This window comes from Macaca thibetana, chromosome 6 (genome assembly GCF_024542745.1).
Source record: "Macaca thibetana thibetana isolate TM-01 chromosome 6, ASM2454274v1, whole genome shotgun sequence".
Classification (NCBI taxonomy): Eukaryota; Metazoa; Chordata; class Mammalia; order Primates; family Cercopithecidae; genus Macaca; species Macaca thibetana.
The window spans coordinates 42682171-42704164 of record NC_065583.1 but is presented as its reverse complement, the minus strand read 5'-3'; the positions used below and the strand labels follow the sequence as shown (position 1 = coordinate 42704164).

At 41.1% G+C, this 21994-nt stretch overlaps 2 protein-coding genes across 4 annotated transcripts in view; both read right to left on the bottom strand.

The window, feature by feature from the left end:
* Window positions 1-21994, bottom strand: part of SIL1 (SIL1 nucleotide exchange factor) — a 430788-nt gene that overhangs the window by 59581 nt on the left and 349213 nt on the right. For all 3 annotated transcript variants that reach the window (XM_050795054.1, XM_050795052.1, XM_050795053.1), the window contains 2 exons: window positions 13912-14103; window positions 8273-8394 (listed from right to left, as the gene is read on the bottom strand). In XM_050795054.1, the coding sequence (XP_050651011.1) occupies window positions 8273-8394; window positions 13912-14103 (314 nt within the window). The remainder of the gene's footprint in view (window positions 1-8272; window positions 8395-13911; window positions 14104-21994) is intronic.
* Window positions 1-21994, bottom strand: part of LOC126956106 (uncharacterized) — a 589638-nt gene that overhangs the window by 258959 nt on the left and 308685 nt on the right. The window lies entirely within an intron of this gene.

Genomic DNA, 21994 nt, shown 5'->3' with positions numbered 1-21994 from the left:
GATTAGATTTTCTATCAAGATTGCTTCCTGGCCGGGCGCGGTGGCTCAAGCCTGTAATCCCAGCACTTTGGGAGGCCGAGGCAGGCGGATCACGAGGTCAGGAGATCGAGACCATCCCGGCTAGCACCGTGAAACCCCGTCTCTACTAAAAAAGATACAAAAAACTAGCCGGGTGTGGTGGTGGGCACCTGTAGTCCCAGCTACTCAGGAGGCTGAGGCAGTAGAATGGCGTGAACCCGGGGGGCAGAGCTTGCAGTGAGCCGAGATCGCGCCACTCGTGCCTCTGCACTCCAGCCTGGGGCACAGAGCAAGACTCCGTCTCAAAAAAAAAAAAAAAAAAAAAAAAAAAAGATTGCTTCCTATGTGGGGTTATACTGTTTTCAGAAGGCATGTCAGACTCAGTTTCCTTAGGAAACAGACTGAAGATCTGCGGGCATATTTCTCCCTTCCACTCAAAGCCAATTTGCCCTAATAATTCCTTTTGAGTGGAAGATTTTCACTTTTCTAATTATTTCATGGCCCCTAAGCTTTGTCTCTTGTCCCCTAAATTATGATTCCTATTGAAACCAAGAGCTCACAGCCACTAGGGAATAGCAAATGTTCCCAGGTCAGCTGTCAGTTTCAGTGTTTTATATCTCTTAGGATTTGAGCTTTCCATTATATTTGCTTTAGAATTTCTCTCACTTTCTTACAGGGCTACCACATAAAGAATATGACTTTATTAAATTCCCCTGCAGTTACATAGAGCAGTGGTTCTACAGTTTATTGGCTGAATTAAGCATTTAAAGAAATGTTTAAATATTTAATACAATATCTTCAGGTATTTGAACTAAGAGAATTTCTTAGGAAACACGCCATGTGATTGATTGAGAAGTCTCCCAGTGCTGTTTTGCTTTGTTTCATCACTCACTATTTAAATTTTAATTACAAAAATAATACATACTCACTGGAAGAAAAATCAAACAAAATCGAAGCATAGAAAAAATTTAAAGACTCCTTGCTCTTGGTGGCTTCCTTTCTCCCACCAATTTTTGGTGACTTCAATTTTTGTGTTAGACCATTTATGTTCAAAGCAGCCACATGAAGCTTACCCACTATAAGGTGCTGTGAGCACTACAGATTTGAGTACCAGTTCCCATGCTCAAGAAGCCTTCGATTTGGTGGGGAAATAGATGAAAGAACTGGCTTACAACAGAGAAGCAGATGTTTTAAAGAGTCAGTTTTCCCAGCACTTTGGGAGGCCAAGGCGGGCGGATCACTTGAGGTCGGGAGTTCGAGACCAGCCTGACAAACATGAAGAAACCCCATCTCTATTAAAAATACAAAATTAGCCGGGAGTGGTGGCATGCACCTGTAATCCCAGCTACTTGGGAGGCTGAGGCAAGAGAATCACTTGGACCCAGGAGGCAGAGGTTGCAGTGAGCCAAGGTCGCGCCATTGCCCTCCAGCCCAGGCAACAAGAGTGAAACTTCGTCTCCAAAAAAAAAAAAAAAAAAGAGTCAGTTTAGGGGTCCAACAACAAATGCTAATAAAGATGAAGATAAAACAAAGAACTTTGTGTGCTGAGAGTTATGTAGGGAAGAAATTAAGAAGGTGAGAGTACTGAAAAAATCTGAAGGCAGCCACATACAGGATGTGAACAAGGCAGGGCACATCATCACAAAGACAAATTCAACCGAAATGCTAAAGGGACAAATGTATTATGCAAAGTGGTGCCTCCCTCCCCAGAATGAAGGCTTAGTTTCTGTAGTACTCAGGACAGCTGGTCAGAGTCAGAGGTCATTTTCCATTTGTCATTATTTGCCATTTGAAAAAAGTAATCAGACTTTGAATGTAGCTTAAGAGAGCTACGACTATCCAATTTCCTAGGCCAATCTCAGTTAATATGCTAATCAGTTTATCACATGCAAAAGGCTTGAGCACCACTCCTGTCGCTATAAGAGTGTGGAAAAATTAGCTACTAGAGACAAGAGGTCAGACAAGTCTTAGGGGTCACATTTGAACTTCTATTCAAACATTGGCATCTCCAGCATGTGACCTCATCCCAATCTCCAACCTATTTTCTGGGCCTTCAGCCAGTGGGGCTATACACTCATTTCCATGGCCTTAGATTTTAAAGGGTCAAGGTGCAGTATCTGAATCATCCATGATTACATCATTAATAATATAAACAGCACTGTCCACTCAGCCTCCAATGTTCTCTGAAAAACAATTCATTTCCAAGATATCAATTTATTCCTTTGTTTTTCATGTATTCATTCAATAATTATTTCCTGAGCATCCACCCAATACTAGGTCCTATGCTATACATTAGAGAGATAGCAGGATAAAGATAAAAAAGGGATCTTATCCCCTAAGTACTATCTAACAAGGGATATTAACAATAAACAGGTAACTAACCAGATATTTAAGCACAAATTGAGGTGAATGCTATGAAGATCAAGAAGTTTTTTTTTTTTTAATTTAAAAGATCTGAGAGGGATTTTGGAAATATCCAAATGAATTCATATCAATATGAATATATGTTCAGTTGCAAGTAATGGAATAATGATTAACACTGATTTTAAAAAACAAAGACATTTCATTACCTCTCATAAGAAAAATCTGGAAGTAGATGGTTCCAAAATCATGAAAGTGGCTAAACTGCATCATAAATAACCCAGTTTCCTCCTCCTGTCTTTCCCCTCTATTATCCTCCTCAGCATGTTGGCTTTTTGTTCGTGTGCTTCTCACCTCACTGGTCCAAGGCAGCTGCTGCAGCTCCAAGACAGCTGCAGTTAAGGCAGGAAGAAGTGGGAAGGGTCTCCTTACTATCTTATTATAACAAAATCCTTCCCAGAGGCTTCCAAGCAAGTATCTCTTTATGTCTCATTGGTCAGAACTGGGTCACATGGCCATCTCTAAACTAACACACATTCATAGAGAATTGGATTTCCAGGCTTGCTTTAGACCATTCATGGCTCATTTCCTAGAACTGGAGAAGGGAACCTTTTGCCTGAACATATTGCTGCCCTCACATTATCAAGGTTCCTTAGTAGATGAAAAAGGGAGAGACCGGGCACACTGACGCACACCTGTAATCCCAGCCACTCAGAAAGCTGGGGCAAGAAGACTGCTCGAGCCCAGGAGTTTGAGTTGTAGTACTCTATGTTCACACCTGTGAAGAGCCCCTGCACTCCAGCCTGGGCAACACAATGAGACCCTGTCTCTAAAAACCTTAAACACCAGAAAAATGGGGAATGACTGTCTAGTAGACAACAATAGTAGAAATTAAAATTCACAGGACTTGTTCACCAAGTTAATGAGAAAGTGAAGCAGGAAGTAGACTCAAATATCACTCAAAAGTTTCAAGCTTGGAGAACTACAATAATCACAATGCCAAGAACAGATAAAAAGAGAATGTGGGAGGAAAAATCTAGTTTGTGAGACAATAATGAGTTCCACTTTCTTGAGTCTGAGGTGCAATGAGACAGTGTGGTAGAAATGTAGGAGAAGACCACAGGAAAAAGGCTGGACTTAAATGTAGACACTGGAGTCATCCACAGTGAGGCTGGATTTGAAATCACAGGAATAGATAGGACCATTACGGGAGAAAATGAAAAGAGAGGAGGAGGACAAGGCTGGAGGAATCTTTGTGAATAGCTACAATTATTAACAGAAGATAGTTAAGATGATGATGTTGCCAAAAAAGGAAAAGGGGAGTGCGTGATTAATTACAGTCATCCCCAAACCAAGGGACTATAATGACATGGCAGCCAAGAGGTAAAGTTCCCTAAGGAAAGCAGCGGCCAACATTTTGACTACCACAAAGATGCCAATGATGACAAAGTACTCTTGAAAAATTTCCAGGATGGTACGGACAGAAAGCAGATTGTAGGAATAGTAGTTTCAAGTACATTAACTTAATGCTCATGTGCATTCATCTGTATTCCTTTCTGTCTACTCTTTTTTTTTTTTCCGACAGGGCCTCACTTGGTCACCTAGGTTGAAGTACAATGGTATGATCATGGCTCACTGCAGCCTTGACTTTCTAAGTTCAAGCAATCCTCCCACCTCAGCCTCCCGAGTAGCACAGCTGGGACCACAGGCACATGCTACCATGCCCAGCTAATTTTTGTATTTTTTGTAGAGACAAGGTTTCACCATGTTGCCCAGGTTGGTCTTGAACCCTGGCTCAAGCAATCCACCTGCCTCGGCCTCCCAAAGTGCTGGGATTATGGGCGTAAGCCATCGCACCCAGGTCCAAATAGTTAAAATTAATTGGTAAACGCTCAGCAGGAAGAGTACAACTGAGGAAATTAAGAGAGCCAACAAAGCATGAGATGAGAGGGGACAAGGTTGGGGGAGGGGAACACATTCATTTTACAAAGGGATATATATAACCCAAAATCTGCCAAGGAGGTTCCAAGGAAGATGCCAAGGATAAAGGGGGAAGAACAGAATCCTGTTCTGGGGATCCATTGTAAGAGTACATAATCTCACTATGACTAATGGCACATGTACATCCTTTTTGTGCTGGTTTCAGTTCCATGACATCCTGCAAACTGTGGAAAGTTCAAAAGTCCTGCAAACATGAATGCTTATAAGCCCATGTAATTGCATAATAATTCATACATGTGCAGATGAGAATATGGGTTATTAAAGAAGGATATAGGACTCCACAGGTGACTGAGGCAGGGGCATAAGAACAGCAAAGCCAGTGTTACATGAGGCAAGCATACTAGTTACTTGATAGTTTAACTCCTGACAGCTATGAGGTAAAAGAGATATATAGGCAGCTAAGAGGAAAACAAAAGCAGGCGGCCAGTTTGCTAAGAACCAAAACCAGATTACAGAAGGCTGCCTGGCCTCTAAATTTCACAAAGCCTTTTCAAGACTCCCCTTATACAGAAACACAAATGACTTGTCTGGAACTCCAGAGACTCCTGGTAGGTCAGACTGCAGACAGACACACACAAGTGCCATCATGAGATTAAATCACATCACAGAAAGGCCAATGAAAGTACTTTACTTGAAGAAGGAGAAAGCAGGTTTGAGACAAAAGAAAAACCATAAAAAGATGAAGCTGCTAAAAGCACCAGCACCCCTACCCCTGCGTATCTTATTATGTAAGAGCTTGACCTGCCTTATATGTGTGCAGCAAACAGAGGAAGATGAACGTGTGTGACCCATATATAAGTGTGAATAATATTTAAATAAACTTTATTTCAGTGACCATGTAACATTTAGGAGTCATGTCAGTTACATTTACATGAACTCTCTCTTCTTGATCTCGGAATAATTGCTTCATGTTTAACACCAGGAAATAGATCTCTTCATCCACACAAATGTATATGGAAACCTTATTAAGCAATTAACCCAAGCAGGCAAATAAATACCCTCAATGAAGCAGCAGATTAGCAATAAGAGACCGGACACAGTGGCTCACGCCTGTAAGCCCAGTACTTTGGGAGGCCAACACAGACAGATTGCTTGAGCCCAGGAGTTCGAGACAGGCCTGGACAACATGGTGAAACCTTGTCTCTACAAAAATTATAAAAATTAGCCAGGTGTGGTGCTGCATACCTGTAGTCCCAGCTACAGAGGTGGCTGAGGTGGAAGGATCACCTGAGCCCAGGAGGCGGAGGTTGCAGTGAGCCGAGATCAGGCCACTGTACTCCAGCCTGAGCGAAAGAATGAGACCCTGCCTCAAAAAAAAAAAAAAGATTAGTACCAAGAGATACATGGTAGAATATAAGCATCTTAACAGAAGAGAAAATGAGAAGGATAAAAGTTTTTATTGTAGAAAGAAAAGAAATAAGAATTTCTATAGCAGAAACTCATAGTATAAAGGACACATCCCGATGAGGGGGATGATGTTGATACCACCTTGTCACTGACAGGTGCTTTACAACCATTTTCACAGGTCATTGTATATTATTTGACACTCACTCAACTTTATGAAATGCAGAGAACACCTATTAATGTTCCCTGTTAACAAAAGAAAAAGGAGATGCTTAGAAAGGTTGCCCATGGGCACACAGATAGGAAATGGCAGAAACTAAATTTGAAACTAGATTGACTGTAGGTCCAGTGGTCTGCCTAATCCTCCTAAATACCCAAACATCTGGACTCACTTAGCAGTATTCTTGCCCATCAGCAGAAAACTAGAAAGAGTATCTTCCAGATACTATCCCCAGTGCTGGGAGTCCATGATTCCAGAGTGCTCACTACCCGCTGAACACCCTCTTGATAAACAGCAAGCTCGTCCCATCACTGTGTTGTGTGTTTGTGCACATGTGTGGCAGGTGTATACACACCTGTATACTAGAAGTGGTTAGAGAGATGCAGAGCCAATACTTAAGACATGAAGAGTAAATGATGAATATCAGACTAGAGTACTGAAACCTACCTCTCCGTGTAGAAATATCCTTACCTTGCATCAGGTTCCTCTTTGCAGAAAACATTGACATTTCCACAGTGTTTGGGAGCCTGCTGTTGGCTTCCAAAAGCTCTGGCTCCATACCGTGCTGTCACGGTAACAGCCCTCCAGTGAGCCATCAAAAACCCAGCTAGAACATTCTGAATACAGCAGTTTGCTTGCCACCAAAACACTAAATTGCAATATTTTATATTTATCTCTATTTAAATTTTAGTTGATGCTGCATAAATGTTAACATGGTCTTAAGCTAATACAATCACAGAAAAGTCTTAATAATACCACACATTGGCACAGTCCCTTGGTGAGTTACGGGTCTGCAAAGCAAGCCCAACGCATGTTTCTCAAGTCACTTAATTAGTCCCCTTTAACTAGGATATGACATGAAAATGCTACACAGTTTCCCCCCAAGAAATGTATTTCCAGAAGCAATGGCAAGGGACGTATAGGATAATTTGTTAATATTAAAGGTAGAATAAAAGTACTCGGGAGTAAGGCAAAGATTTCCAAAAAGGGTCTGGAGAGAGGTTAATAATGTTGGATTTAGTTCTTTTCTGGCCTGAGAAATAAAAAGTGAGCTTTAGTAAGTTCTCAAGTCTCTAAAGTCTTATAAGGCTAAGACCCTGGATTTCCTGGACTTCCTCATGACTGAAACCGCAGCTACTAACATCAAATATGCAGATTTTCCATCTTTCCAGTGGCTGCACAGGAGGAGATTTCCCTGGGCTTCCTGGGAGACTCTGGCTCTGGGAGGTGAGACCAAGGGAGGTGGAGTTGCCCTGGAGGCCAGAGCCTTGACTGTCAACACCACCAACACAGGGAGCCCCGGCTTGAAGATCCAGGCAGAGTGGTGATAAGAGAAACAAAGGCCAGCAGTGCCTCTCCTCACGGAACAACTCCTCCAGCTTTCCCAGCTCTGCCCTTCAACTTACTAAGAAAATATGCTGAATTCCTGTCAGAGTGAGAGAGCATCAGACTGAAATTCTGATTTAAAAAACAAGCACAGATAAAGCACAAAGGAAATCTTTTAGAAACAAAGCCTATAATGGTAAATATGTTCAGAATAGCTTTTCTCCTGTAACATCGTGACCTGCATCTAAGCATCTAATAGCCTCCACCCATGCCCTTGCAGCAAGAATCGGAATATTTGTTCCTGTTTTCAAGGCACAAATGGTCCTAAGAGCAGATTTTCAAAACTGGGAGGAACAATAGCTCCAACAGCCAATTGCAGCATGCAGACATCTTGACCTTTGCAGGCGGTGTAGAATGATGTGGTACCTACATATCTTTTGGCATCTACTCTTTTGAGATGCTACCTCCCCACTCCTCTTGCCCTATCAGTCTTCCATCACAAGCCAGACTAACCAAAATTCTCAACAATTCCCAACCTAGAGAGTGCGATAACCTGACCACATGTACATTGGTTCCAGACAACTAGGGCAAGACACATTCCTCCCTGAAAGCACCCCCTTGTTCAGGCTCATCATTTATCATTACTAGATGTAGCTTTACTGCCAAAAGATCTACTCTATCTACTCTTGTTTATCCCCCTCCCTCTCTACTATTTATAGTTGGTCTAACTTTTTATGAGCTTTGAATAAAACGGAGAATGTGACCTAAGATGTGTTATTAAATGTCCATATACATAAGATGGGGGAAGAGAGAGTAACAGATGGTGACAACATGGGTAAAAATTCCTATCTACTTGGAATAAAGGCAGAATCAAATTTTACTCTAGTTTCATTGAGATTACACTGAAATGTCAGTAGAAACAGGCACATTCAAGTGTACCCTTCTTCCAAGCAGATCAGGCCAAGCAATTCTGGCCAATGGGATGTCCATTACACTGCTCACCTGGAAAAGGCAGCCCCCAGCACAAACGCAGCATATTCCTTCACGAGGGGCTCTGTGCTGTTCAGCCCATTGATCACCACTTGAAGACCACCAAAGGAAAGCAGGTCCTGCGCATTGTCCATCTGCAACAGAGCCACTGCTTAGTACAGCATAGCCATCAGGGAAAGGAAAGCTCTTCTTAGAGCCTTTCTTTTGGTGACTATTCAAAAACAAATTAAAAAGCCATGGAAAAAGCAAAAATGGCCTTTTTGACTAACTAAGAAAAGGTTTGTAAAAACCAATTTTTTAATACTGTTAAATTTGAGAACTCCTAATTCATCTAACATGATTGATGAGCACCTGCGTGGGAATCAGCGGAAATGACACCTAGCTATTGCTTATGCCAAACATGTCCTGGAAAATTCTAATATCGTAATGAGTCATAAAGCTTACTCCTAATGTACAAGCTGTTAACACAAAGAATCTGGCGTCATCAGCACCACTAAACGGTGCCATGCTTCCTGTTGATGTCCAATCCCAATGGGGACAGTGGAGGCAGATTTTTTAAGCTGATTTTAAATTAGAAGCTAGGGACTAGAAAAGGAGCCCTGTTGTTGGGAGGGGGGTTGCTGTAAGAGTGCTGGGGAGGGGAATAACAAAAGTACCTTTCTCTTGCATCTCAGGTTGACTGCATCTGAAGACATTCGTGATAAAATATGCAAGAAAATCACTCTCCCAAAGGCTTTCGTCTAAGCCTGTGCTACTGGCTAGTGGCTATGTATCAGACAGTGCAGAACATTTCTATCATTACATAAAGTTCTATTCAGCAGCACTGGTCTAGGCTATCATTTAAGCACCAAATCCCCAAGTCCAGATTCTCTCTTTTCCTCTACAGGGGATCTCATTACCCACGGTTTATTAGTACCTAGAACAAGACGACTCGCTTTCCTCAGAAAGGTCACTGGATCCTGTTTCTACATGTACCCGCTACAGTCTCCCTTGGATCCTGTTTCTACATGTACCCGCTACAGTCTCCCTTGAATATATCTTTGTTGCCACAAAGGCTGCATCTTGCCCACATTCTAATCCCACTCTATCAATCATGAGGAAAACTCAGGAAGCTGAAGCCCAACAACAGTGGCTGCTACCCATTTTTCTCCTCCAGATTCCACAAGGCCCCTTCCCAACCGCGTCCTTGCCTCTCTGAACTAGGAGAGGACTCTGACAGAGAAATCAAGTGTGAGGATTGGTATTTGACTCTGCTAGTGTTTTGTGGTGGCCTAGCCTGTTGTTTGCCACTTGAAAGATCATTCATACACATTTGGATGGCATCTCCATGAGAGCAGGGGTTTTGTCTGTCTGTCCACGCTTGTAGCTCCAGGGACTAGGACAGTGCTGAGCATATGGTTAGGTGCTCAATGAATAACTGTTGCATTGATGAGTATGAATTTGATCAGAAAAGAATGTTCCTGAAATAAAGCTCCAGTGTGAATAAAAAGGCAATCTGGGGTATCTGTGCCAACAAAATGAATGGGCCTCTGGTACCACAGACATGAAGTAATGGCTAAACCAGGTTGTGAAGTAAGCATGAAGTCTGCCCTGCCATGTGGCCCCAGGCCATGGCCATTTTTCTGCCCCAAACTGTTCTTATGAACAGGAATAACTGGTTGAGCCACAGCCCAGCTAACTAGGGAGACTCGGGGCTGGGTGTTTTACTGACATAAGCACCTTCCTTCCTTCCCCACACGCTCTGATTTTACAATATAAGAATTCACTGCCTATTATTTGGTTGTCCTTCCTCTGGGTTTTCTGGATACAAAACTATGGCTCAGAATCCTGTCATACCATGCCTGGAATGGCCACTTATCAAAGCTGGTATGAGTTCCTAGCGGAGCAGCTGCCACTCGGTCAGCTCCAAAGCAACACAGCCCAGAGTCACGGACCTTCTGTTCTAGAGTCACTTTATCTATTATTACTACAATGATAATTCAGCATGATAGAAATGCCGACATTTATATAAGCACTTCAGCCTTTTGGGGATGTTTTCTCATGATTTATTTCACTAACAGTGAGGAAGAAACGATTCATTCTGCCCAGGGCACATCAAAAGCTGGACCCTCCCTGATGACATATAGGAGAAACCATGACCACAGCCCAGGTCCACAGCTTCCCATCTGGGTCTGGGGCCAAAACTGTTCTCAGGCTGCCTTCGGGGTGGGGTGGGACAGGCAGAGATGAAGAGGAGGAGGGAGTGCAGGAGGGAACTATGTCAACACCCTGGAGGAAAGGAAAGAAGCAGGGCACTGACAAGACAATGAGAGAACAGGAAACAGCTGAAGGGGAGAAATGGTGGCACATAGCTGAGGAGACACGTGGGAGAAGGCAAATATACTGCCCCAGGTAGATGGGGTGGATGGAGGCTGCTCCTCATAAATAACTCACCATCTGTTTTCCACACACAAGGTTTTGCTTTTCACATATCCCGTTTAATAATTCAAATATGGCTGTGAGGAAGCCTGGCAGACCTGGTTTGGGTCCTTGGAGCCTGCAGCTCCTCAAACCACCATTCAGTGAGTCTAGAATGAGAAGGGACTGGGGAAGTTCCTGGCTAGGAAAGTGCCATCTTCCTTAAAGCTAGTACTACATCACCCCAAGCCCCCATCACAACCAGGACTTGGACCAAGTTGTGTCCTACTTAATCCCCCAGTGAAACCACAGCTTAACACCGCTGCATGGCAGCTTGATGCACCAGCCCTTCCAATCAAAATACCAATGATCCAGAACATTTCTCTGCCAAAAGACAAATTTGGCTTCTGCCAGGGACTGATTTTGGGATGACCTTAAGATGGGTCTGGTGAGGTGGCCTGTGAAAGCAGAATGGGGATGTCACCTTAGGGAAGACACTGCCAAGTGACAAAGGGCCTACAAGGGAAAACAAAAAACTTTGTTGGGGTAATGCTAGCCCAAGCCTCCTGTGGACTCACGCCCTTCCAGGTATGATAAGCTCTCTGGTCATTTTGGTGTTTCATGTGCAAGAGCCCATGGTGACCTGATACCTAAAGATTCATCCCAATATGTTAAGATGAGAAAAAATAGAAGCTGTCAACATCAAAGGAGGACTGAGTTGGCAAATAACCCCTTGTATCCTTAATCCTTTAAATATCTCTAATGGAAAAGCTGTTGGAGTTTTTGGTTTTTACCCTGGAGAGTAAGACTGGCAAGGGGAATGAGAACCGAGGTTCATTTTTTTTTCTCTAAGAGGATCAGAGTCCTGCTATTTGAGGCCTGAGAAAGAGTTATGAGCAGAGAAAGAAGATGAAGAAGCTGCCCCATAATTCCTACGGACACAGTGCATACTCATCCTCTTTCACCACAGACGCTAGCAAAATCCTAAAGGAAGAAAGCATGTGTTTTAGCCCAGTTTATAGAGAACAAGGGCGCTGTCGTGCATGGGAGGACATTGAGGATCTATGTCTTGACAAGGATCTCAAACAAGCCTTTGATTATGATTACACAGCCTCCTGGGCCACTGTTGTCCCTAGTCTGGATTACTGCAATAGCCTCCTATATGGTCTCTGCTTCTACCAAGCCCCCCACCTGCAGTCTAATTCTCAACACAGCAGCTGGAGGAATCCTTTTAAAAGTCAGTCACATCACGTCATTCTTCTGCTCAATATCCTTCAATAATATCCAAGTTCACTTTTTTCCATGGCCTACAGGCCCTCTATATTCTTCCTCCCATTATCTCTCTGAGCTCCATCTACTTCTCCTCTGCCCACTCTCAGCTCCAGCTGATTCAAACACGCTAGGCATGTTCCCACCACCGGGCTCCTGCACTTGCTGTTCCTCCAGCCAGAGATGCCCCTTCTCAATGCTGCCAGTTCCAATCTCACCGTAGTTTTTGTATTTCTACAATATTTATCACCTACAAACATATTACTTATAATTACTTCTTTCTTATGTTTGTCTATCTGCTTCTGCTAGAAGGTTAAGCCCTAATTTTGATCACAGACGTATCTCAAGTGCCTAGAACAGTGCCTGGGAGTTAGCAGACACTTTATTTATTTATTGAATAAATCAGTGGCTTTTATTGGCTCCTCATTAGCTCCGCCTTTTGAGCTTAATTCAAAAGGTACCAGTTGCCTTTGAGAAACAGAGTGGCCAAAAGTTTTAGAGCACAGAGTTTAGGGTCAGACAGAGCTTACTGCAAATTTCAGCTCTACCACTCACTAGGCTGGATGATCTTGAGCAATTACATAATCTCTCTGTGCCTCATTTTCCTCGGTTACCAAATGGGATTAATAGTGGTACATACTCATAGGGAAGCCACGGAAGTCAATGAATTAATGTGTACAGAGCACCTGAAGCAGTGCCTGATATGTAATAACACTCAACAAATATTAGTTATTATAAGTCTGATCAGTTGCTTCCCTGCTTCAAACTCTTCAATGGTTCTTAGGATCAAGGCTAAAGTCATAAAGAGCATGGTATCTCCAACCTCACCTCTCCAACCCCCAAACCTTCCCACTTCATCTGTGTTCCCCTCCAGGCCATGTGCTCCAGTCACTCCAATCTTTTCCAGGCCCTCAATCTCACCAAGCTCTTCCCTGCCCTAGAATCTCTGCACATGTTGTTTCCTCTAGCTGGAATGCTCTAATCTAAGGGTTGGCAAACTTTTTCTAAAGGGCCTGGTAGTAAATATTTTTGACTTTGTGAGCCATATGGTCTCTGTCACAACTACTCAATTCTGCCATTGTAGCATAAAAATAGCAATAAACAATGCATGAACAAATAGGGGTCGCTGTACCCCAATAAAAGTTTATTTAGGAAAGGAGGTGTTGGGCCAGATTTGACCTATGGGCAGTAGTTTGCCATCTCCTGCTCTAGTACCCCCTCTCCACCCGGCCAACCCCAATCATCCTATAACACTCGGCCTAAATGTCACATCCTCTGAGAAGCCTTCTTTATTGTCCATGACTAGGCTCTAAGACATCACCCTCTGGAGCCCTCATTACAATCTTAAATTATATTATTTAATTAATTTGTTCAATTGTTCATTATTCAGTTACTTCCTCTTCCAGGCTATACGCTACATAACAAGGACTATGTCTATTTTATCTGTGCAGTACCCTCAGAGGTACTAAAGAAGGTAACACTCCACATGAAAAAGAGGTTGGCTGGCCAGGCATGGTGGCTCATGCCTATAATCCCAACACTTTGGGAGGACAAGGTGGGTGGATCACTTGAGGTTAGGAGTTCAAGACCAGCCTGGTCAACATAGTGAAACCCTGTCTCTATCAAAAATACAAAAAATTAGCTGGGCATGGTGGTGCACACCTCTAATCCCAGTTGCTTGGAAGGCTGAGGCAGGAGAATAGCTTGAACCCAGGAGGTGGAGGTTGCAGTGAGCCGAGATTGTGCCACTGAACTCCAGGCTGGGCGACCGAGTGAGACTCCGACTCAGACAAAAAAAGAAAAAGAGGTTGGCTCTAGCCTCTAAGACTGTATCTTACTACGAAAGACAATAAGCCTAGATTAAAAATAGTCTGTGCTCTGGGAGAGAACTAAAGATGCTGATGCTATTTTCTTAGGGCTTAGGGAGGGGGGATTTATTTTTGGAGCTGTTAAAAGTCTGACTTATGGATGAAGAAATACAGTACCTGATGGACATAATATTCAAGATCAAAGAGCGCAGCAATCTTCTCTTCCAAACTGGAGCTGGAACTATTGAACTTGTTGATCAGCCGTACCATGATCTGCATGTCAGTCTCAATGACAACATTCAGCTCGTCAAAGTCTTTCTTCAGTTCCTCAATGGGGCGGAAGAGCCGCTTTACCTCAGCCTGCCTTGCCTAAGCAGAGCAGCAAAGAGATGATTAAAATGGTTAGAGACATCTCCCCAAGATATCTGTGGTCTACCATGGATACCCATCCCCAAAAAACTGCTGTTCCAAGACTCACAGTGTTCTTTAATCTACACTATCAAAAATACTAACACTTTCTAAGATGCCCAGAGAAGAGAGCCCTCAAAGTCTACCTATATAGGCCTCTGCTCTAAAAACACACTCAAGATGTTCCAAGGTTCACTTATTCAAGTCCGATTTCCAATGTTCAGGAAAAATAGAAAGGCTTCTTGTCACAACCACTGAGTTAAGGGGAAGTAATGCAAGTTCATCTTCAACCCCAAACCGCACATGAAACAGCTGAGACCTAAGGTAGAATAACCCACACCCTGCTTCTCCACTTTTCACAAGCATAGACTATCTTGGCCTTGCCCTACCCAACCCGACAATATTTTAGGGAAACGTGGACATAGAAAACTATGGGTAAGAGCTGTCAGAGCAGGAGCAATTTGCTGATGAAAATTAAATCACTGTCATTACTGTCAATCTAACCACAGGTGTACAATTTGTTCAACTGTTTGATATGGCTAAATTACGATATGTACTATACTCAAATCTCGAACAATTTTCTCTCAATCCCTCCCCACCCCACTCACATATAAAAATTTTAAAACGAAGTTACATTAGAGGTGAATAAAAGACTTTAATTAAACATTTTATACTGTTTTCTTCCCAATTTGAGAGGATAGTGCCTATAAAGAGAGTCTGAAAAGTCACGGTGGTTTATGTATCTGTCTTCCAAGAAAAATTAAAAGGCACAGATATTTATAAAAAGCCGGATGATGAACAGCTGTCAGCTCCAAATTGCTCATCTATTACCTATGGGTTTTTCTCCCCAGTTATAAGCACTCCATAGAAACACCAACCAAAGAAATGAATCAGCCTCTCTTAAAAAAGACCAAGCTCCTAGCGGAGCAATCACATCCATGGGGCGCCACATCCTGATTCTCTGGGCTAAAACAACATGAGACGCTCTCCCTGCACCCAGCTAGAGGTCTCTGGATGGCTGCCAAAGCCAAGCAAAGAGGTCTGGGAAGGCTGAGTCACCTTCCAGAGCTGTGAGATGACAGGCAAGCGAGCACAATAAGAAACTAGTGACATCTGTCTCACAAAAACTATGTGTGCCTGACTCTCAAGAAGGCCTTAAAAAAAACTTTTTGGCCAGGCACAGTGGCTCATGCCTATAATCCCAGCACTTTGGTAGGCTGAGGCAGACAGACCATGACGTCAGGAGTTCCAGACCAGCCTGACCAATATCGTAAAACCCCATCTCTACTAAAAATACAAAACTTAGCTGGGCATGGTGGTGGGCGCCTGTAATCCCAGTGACTCAGGAGGCTGAGGCAGGAGAATCGCTTGAACCCGGGAGGTGGAAGCTGCAGTGAGCCGAGATCGCGCCACTGCATTCCAGCCTGAGCGACAGAGCAAGACTCCATCTCCAAAAAACAAAACAAAACAAAAAAAACCTTTTACTTTGAAATAATTATAAATTCCCAGGAAATAACAAAAATAGTATAGAGACTGTCATGTACCCTTCGTCCAGCTTCCCTCAATGTTAACATTTTACATAAGGATATTACAATGTCAAAAGTAAGAAAAGGACACAGGTACCATACTGTTAACTAAACACCTTGTTCAGATTTCACCAGTTTTTACATGTACTCATTTACATGTATGTGTGTGTGTGTGTCATTCTATGTAATTTTACCTGAGATGTAGACTTGTATAACTACCAGAACGATCATGCTAGAGAACTGTCCCACCACAATCACATAATCTACTATGTGCTACTCCTTTATAGCTATACTTTATCCTCCCATTCTATTCTCTTATGTCCCTGTGCCCTGGTTGTCACTAATTTGTTCTCCATCTTTATAATTCTGGCATTTAAAAAATGTTATATATACCGTGGCTCATGCCTGTAATTCCAGAACATTGTGAGGCCAAGGCAGGTGGACAACTTGAGCTCAGGCGTTCCAGACCAGCCTGGGCAATACACGAGACTCCATCTGTACTTATATTGTTTAAATTCTATTTTTTAAAAAAGAGAACTGGCCAGCAAAGATGAAAGTGCAGCAAATAAATGAAAGGTGGTAACTTTGGCAATGAAATTTGAATTGAATGTACATGGAGTTATAGAAGAGATGGTTGACGGTGGGAATGTTAACACTGCCACTGTTTGATAAGCTCTAGATGTGCAGACAGAGGAACTTAGCAAAGGCAAACTTACAGACACAAATTAGGAAAGTGATAAAAAGGATGAAATGAGACTGGCAAAAAACTTCACATTACAAGAACTCTCTGAGAAATTTCACAACATTGAAAGTACAAAGGGTGAAATGTTGGAGGCTCATCCATACTTAGAAAGAAGTATGATAATTAGCCAAGAGAGAAAAGATGCTTGTTCTATGTCATATTTTTTTTTGGAGTCAGGGTCTCGCTCTATTGCTCAGGTTGAAGTGCGATGGTACAATCACAGCTCACTGCAGTCTCACCCTCCTGGACTCAAGTGATCCTCCCACCTCAGCCTGAGTGGACTACGGGCACAAGTCGCACAGAAAACTAAAAAATTGGCTGGGTGTGGTGGCCCACATCTGTAATGTCAGCACTCTGGGAGGCTGAGGTGGGTGGATCGCTTGAGACAGGAGTTCGAGACCAGCCTGGGCAACATGGCGAAAACCCATACCTACAAAAAACACAAAAATTATTTGAATTTTTTGGCCAGGCGCAATGGCTCATGCCTGTAATCTCAGCACTTTGGGGGGTCGAGGCAGGCGAATCACTTGAGGCTAGGAGTTCAACAGTCTAGCCAACTAGAGAAGGTGAAACTAGAAAGAAGATGAAACCCCTTCTCTAATAAAAATACAAAAATGAGCCAGGCATGGTGGCACACACCTGTAACTTGGGAGGCTGGGGCAGAAGAATCACTTGAACCTGGGAGGCGGAGGCTGCAGTGAGCCAAGATCACACCACTGTACTCCCGTGTGGGTGACAGAGCAAGACTCTGTCTCAAAAAAGAAAAAAATATATATATATATTTTTGGTGTGGCATGGTGGCACACACCTGTAGTCCCAGCCAGCCGGGAGGCTGAGGTGGGAGGACCACTTGAGCTGTAATCCTGCCATTGCACTCCAACCTGGGTGACAGAGACCCTGTCTAAAAAAAAAAAAGAAAGAAAGAAAAAAAAAGAATTTTTTTTTTTTTTGTAGAAAAATACTTTTTTTATTTGTAGAAAACATAGACCATTTCTGGGCTATGTTGCCCAGGCTAGTCTCAAACTCCTAGAATCAAGTGATCCTCCCAAAGTGCTAGGATTGCAGGTGTGAGCCATTGCGCCCGGCATAATTCTAAAAGTTTTAAATTACAGTGTACTAAATAAATATTAGTATTGCTTTTCCATTTCTATATATACTTAAAACTAATAGCAATGTAGTTGTTTTAATATCTGGCAAAACAGTTTAAGGATCATGGAACAATCATAATTTTTCCCTTGATTATATCAAGATTGTTTTGCATAGTTTCAGTGTGCACATTTTTACAATTCCATACAACATAAAATGAGGACTGCTGGTATATGATACGCAAATATTTCCTTCCAGTAGTTTATCTTCCGATCATCTTAACAGGGTATTTCACAAAACAAAACATTTTAATTTTGATGAAGTCCAATTTATCGATTTTTTCTTTTATAAATCTTGCATTTGGTGCCATGTCATAAGAACTCTTTACTTGGTCCTAGTTTCCAAAGATTTTCTATGTTTCATTCTAAAAGGTTTTTTTCTTCTTAGTTTCACATTTTACATTTAAATCTATGATCTATTTTGAATTAATTTTTTAAAGGTACGAGGTTTAGGTGACAGCTCATTTTTTGCTTATGGATGCCCACTATTTGTTGAAAAGACTATTTATCTTCCATTGAATTACTTTTGTACCTGTCAAAAATCAATCAGGTGTATTAGTGTGGGTCTGTTTCTGGGTTCTCTACTCTGTTCCATTGATCTATGATTCTTCCTCTCCACCAATACCACATTGCCTTGATTACTATAGCTATAGAGTAAGCCTTAAAATCAGGCAGTGTGTTTTCTTCCACTTATTCTTCTTTTTAAAATTTCAGCTATTCTAGTTCCTTCAACTTTCCATACAAACTTTAGAATAAGCTTATCTACAAAAAAATCTTGCTGAAATTTTGATAGGAATTGCACTAAACTTATAGAGAGAGTTAACATTTTTACTATGTTGAGTGTTTCAATCCATAGACACAGTATGTCACTCCATTTAATTAAGTCTTCTTTGATTTAACTCCATCATCATCTTTCACCCAACTTTTATACTTTTGAGCATATAGATCTTATATCTGTCTTGTTAGATTTATTCCTAAATATTTCATTTTTAGGGGAGCAACTGTAAAATGGTACATATGCTTTTAATTTCAATTGCCAAATATTCTTTGTTAGTATGTAGAAATACAATTGATTTGTGTTGTCTGTATATCTTTTTTTTTTTTTTTTTTTTTTTTTTTTTGAGGTAGAGTCTCGCTCTGTCGCCCAGGCTGGAGTGCAGTGGCGCGATCTCAGCTCACTGCAACCTCCGCCTCCCGGGTTCACGCCATTCTCCTGTCTCAGCCTCCCAAGTAGCTGGGACTACAGGTGCCCACCACCACGCCCGGCAAATTTTTTGTATTTTTAGTAGAGACGGGGTTTCACCGTGTTAGCCAGGATGGTCTTGATCTCCTGACCTAGTGATCCGCCCGCCTCGGCCTCCCAAAGTGCTGGGATTACAGGCGTGAGCCACTGTGCCCGGCCTTGTTGTCTGTGTATCTGGTGACATTGCTGAACTCACTTATTAATTCTAGAAGGCTTTTCTTTGGAGGTTCTTTGGGAGTTATACATAGACAATCATGTCATCTGGAAAATGAGACAGTTTTATTTTTTCCTTTCCTTGCCTTATTGCATTGGCTATGACTGCGTTGAATGAGTGTTAAGAGTGAACACCCTTGCCTTGTTTCTGACCTCAATGGCAAAGCATTTAGTCTTTCACTGTTAAGTACAATATTCCATGCAGACTTTTTGTAAATGCTCATTATCAAGTAAGGTTTCTATTCCTAGGTTTCTGAGTTATCGTGAATGGGTACTGAATATAGTCAAATGCTCTTCGTGTATTAAGTGACATATGATGATGTGATTTTCTTCTTTAGCCTACTGATATGGTGGGTTATACTGATTATTTTTTGCACACTGAACCAATCTTGCATTCTGGTAATAAACCCCATGTGGTTATAATGCATAATTCCTTTTACATGTTGCTGGATTTGATTGGCTAAATTTTGGTGAGGATTTTTGCTTCTATGTTCATGAGGATTGTCGCCATGTAGTTTATTTTGTACTCTGTCTGGTTCAGGTATTAGTGTGATACTGGCCTCATAAAGTAAGTTGGGAAGTATTCCTCCCTCTTACATTTTCTGGAAGAAATTGTGTAGAATTGATGCTAATTATTTTTAAATGTTTGGTTAATACCTCCAGTAAAACTATCTGAACCTGGGGACTTCCTTTATAGAAGGTTTTTCACTACAAATTCAGTTGCTTTTTTTTTTAATGGTTATAGGACTACTCATATTATTTCATATTGGGTAAATTTGGACAATATGCGCTTATAAAAGAGCTGGACTATTTCATGCAAGTTATCAAATTTATATGCAGAGTTGTTCACAGTATTCTCTTACTGTATTTTCCTTTTAATGTCTACAGGATCTGTAATGATATTCCTGGTTTCATTCTTGATATGGGTAATTTTTATCTTAGTGCTTTATGTGTTTGTCAGTCTTGTGGGTTTCTTGTTTTTGTTTTTGTTTTGTTTTGTTTTTTGCTTTTCAGATGAAGTCTCGCTCTGTGGCTCAGGCTGGAGTGCAATGGTGCAATCTCGGCTCACTGCAGCCTCCACTTCCTGGGCTCAAGTGATTCTCCTGCCTCAGTCTCCCAAGTAGCTGGGACTACAAGCGTGCGCCACCATGCCTGGCTCTTTTTTGTACTTTTAGTAGAGAAGGGGTTTCACCATGTTGGCCAGGCTGGTCTCGAACTCCTGACCTCAGGTGATCTGCCCGCCTCAGCCTCTCAAAGTGCTGGGATTATAGGTGTGAGCCACCGTGCCCAGCCATGTTTGTCAGTCTTGATAGAAGTTTATCACCTTCTGGTTTCACTGATTTTTCTCTAATGTTTTTATGTTTTCAATTTCATTGATTTCTGCTCTTTATTTCCTTTCTTCTGCTTGCTCTGAGCTTGTTTTAATCATCTTTTCCTAGTTTCTTGAAGTAGGACCTTCCATTATAGGTATGAGACCTTACTTCTTCTCTAATATAAGCAAATTTCCCTTACAGTTTTAGTTGGATCCTGCAAATTTTGATAAATTGCATTTTCATTTTTAATCAGTTCAATGTATCTTTTTTTTTAACCTCCCCTGAGATTTCCTCTTTGACTTGACTGGAGATTTTCTTCCTATCTACGACTGGTTTTTAGTTTGATTCCATTATAATGAGAGAACATACTCTGCCTAATTTCAGTTCTTTTAAAATTGTTGAGATTTGTTTGATTACTCAGGATATACTCTATTTTGAGAAGTGTTTCATGGACACTTGAAAAGAATGTATATTCTGCTGTTGTAGAATGGAATGTTCCATAAATGTCAATTAAATTTTTCTGGTTGAAGGTGTTATTCAGCTCTTTAATGTCTTTACTGATCTGTTGTCTAGTAGTTCTAGCAATTCTGAGAAAGGGATGTTGAAGTCCCCAACTGTAATAGTGGATTTGTCTGTTTCTTTCTTTTAGTTCTGTTAGTTTTTGCTTCAGGTATTTTTATATACAAATAAAAGTGGCACATACATATTTAGAATTACTGTATATTTTAGTGGATTGGTCCTTTTACCATTATATAAATTGCTCTTGTTCCTAATAATTTCCTTTAATCTAAAGTCAACTTTGATATTAATACAGTAACTCCTGCTTTTTAATTAATATCTGTATGATATACTTTCTATTCTTTTACTTTCAACCTACTGTCTTTACCATTATATTTGAATTTCTTGTAGAAAGCATATTTTTAAAATTCATTTAAAAATTCATTATGAAAATCTGTTTAATTGGTATATTTAGACCAATTATAAAACATTTTACTATTATACATTTATGTTTTAATGTAATATTTTTATATGTTAGAGCTTAAATCCACCATTTTATTAATTTTTTTGTTTCCTCCAGTTTTTGCTTTTCTGTTTCCCGTTTCTCACCTTCCTGTGACAAACCAAGGTACATTTTATATTATAGAATTCCATTTTGGATTACCTATGCTTTTGAGAATAACTTTATATAGTTTTAATAATGATTGTTCTAAGTATTATAATATACATAAGTAACATCATAATCTACTGGTATCAATGTTTTATCACTGAGTGAAATGTAGAAACCTTACCTCCAATTATGTTTAATCCTTTGCTCCTCCTAATTGTCTTCAAAATTCCTCACTATACATTCAGAAACAGATCATGTCATAATTTTTGCTTCAACTATCAAACAATTTTAAAGACTCAAAAACATATGCACGCGTGTGTCTTTATAACAGAACAATTTCTATTCATTTGGGTATATACCCAGCAATGGGATTGCTGGGTCGAAAGGTATTTCTGTCTTTAGGTCTCTGAGGAATTGCCACACTGTTTTCCACAATGGTGGAATTATTTTTTGACTTTTTAACAACAGCCATTATAGTTGGTGTGAGATGGTATCTCATTGTGGTTTTGATTTGCATTTCTCTAATGATCAGTGATGTTGAGCTTTTTTTTCATATGATTGT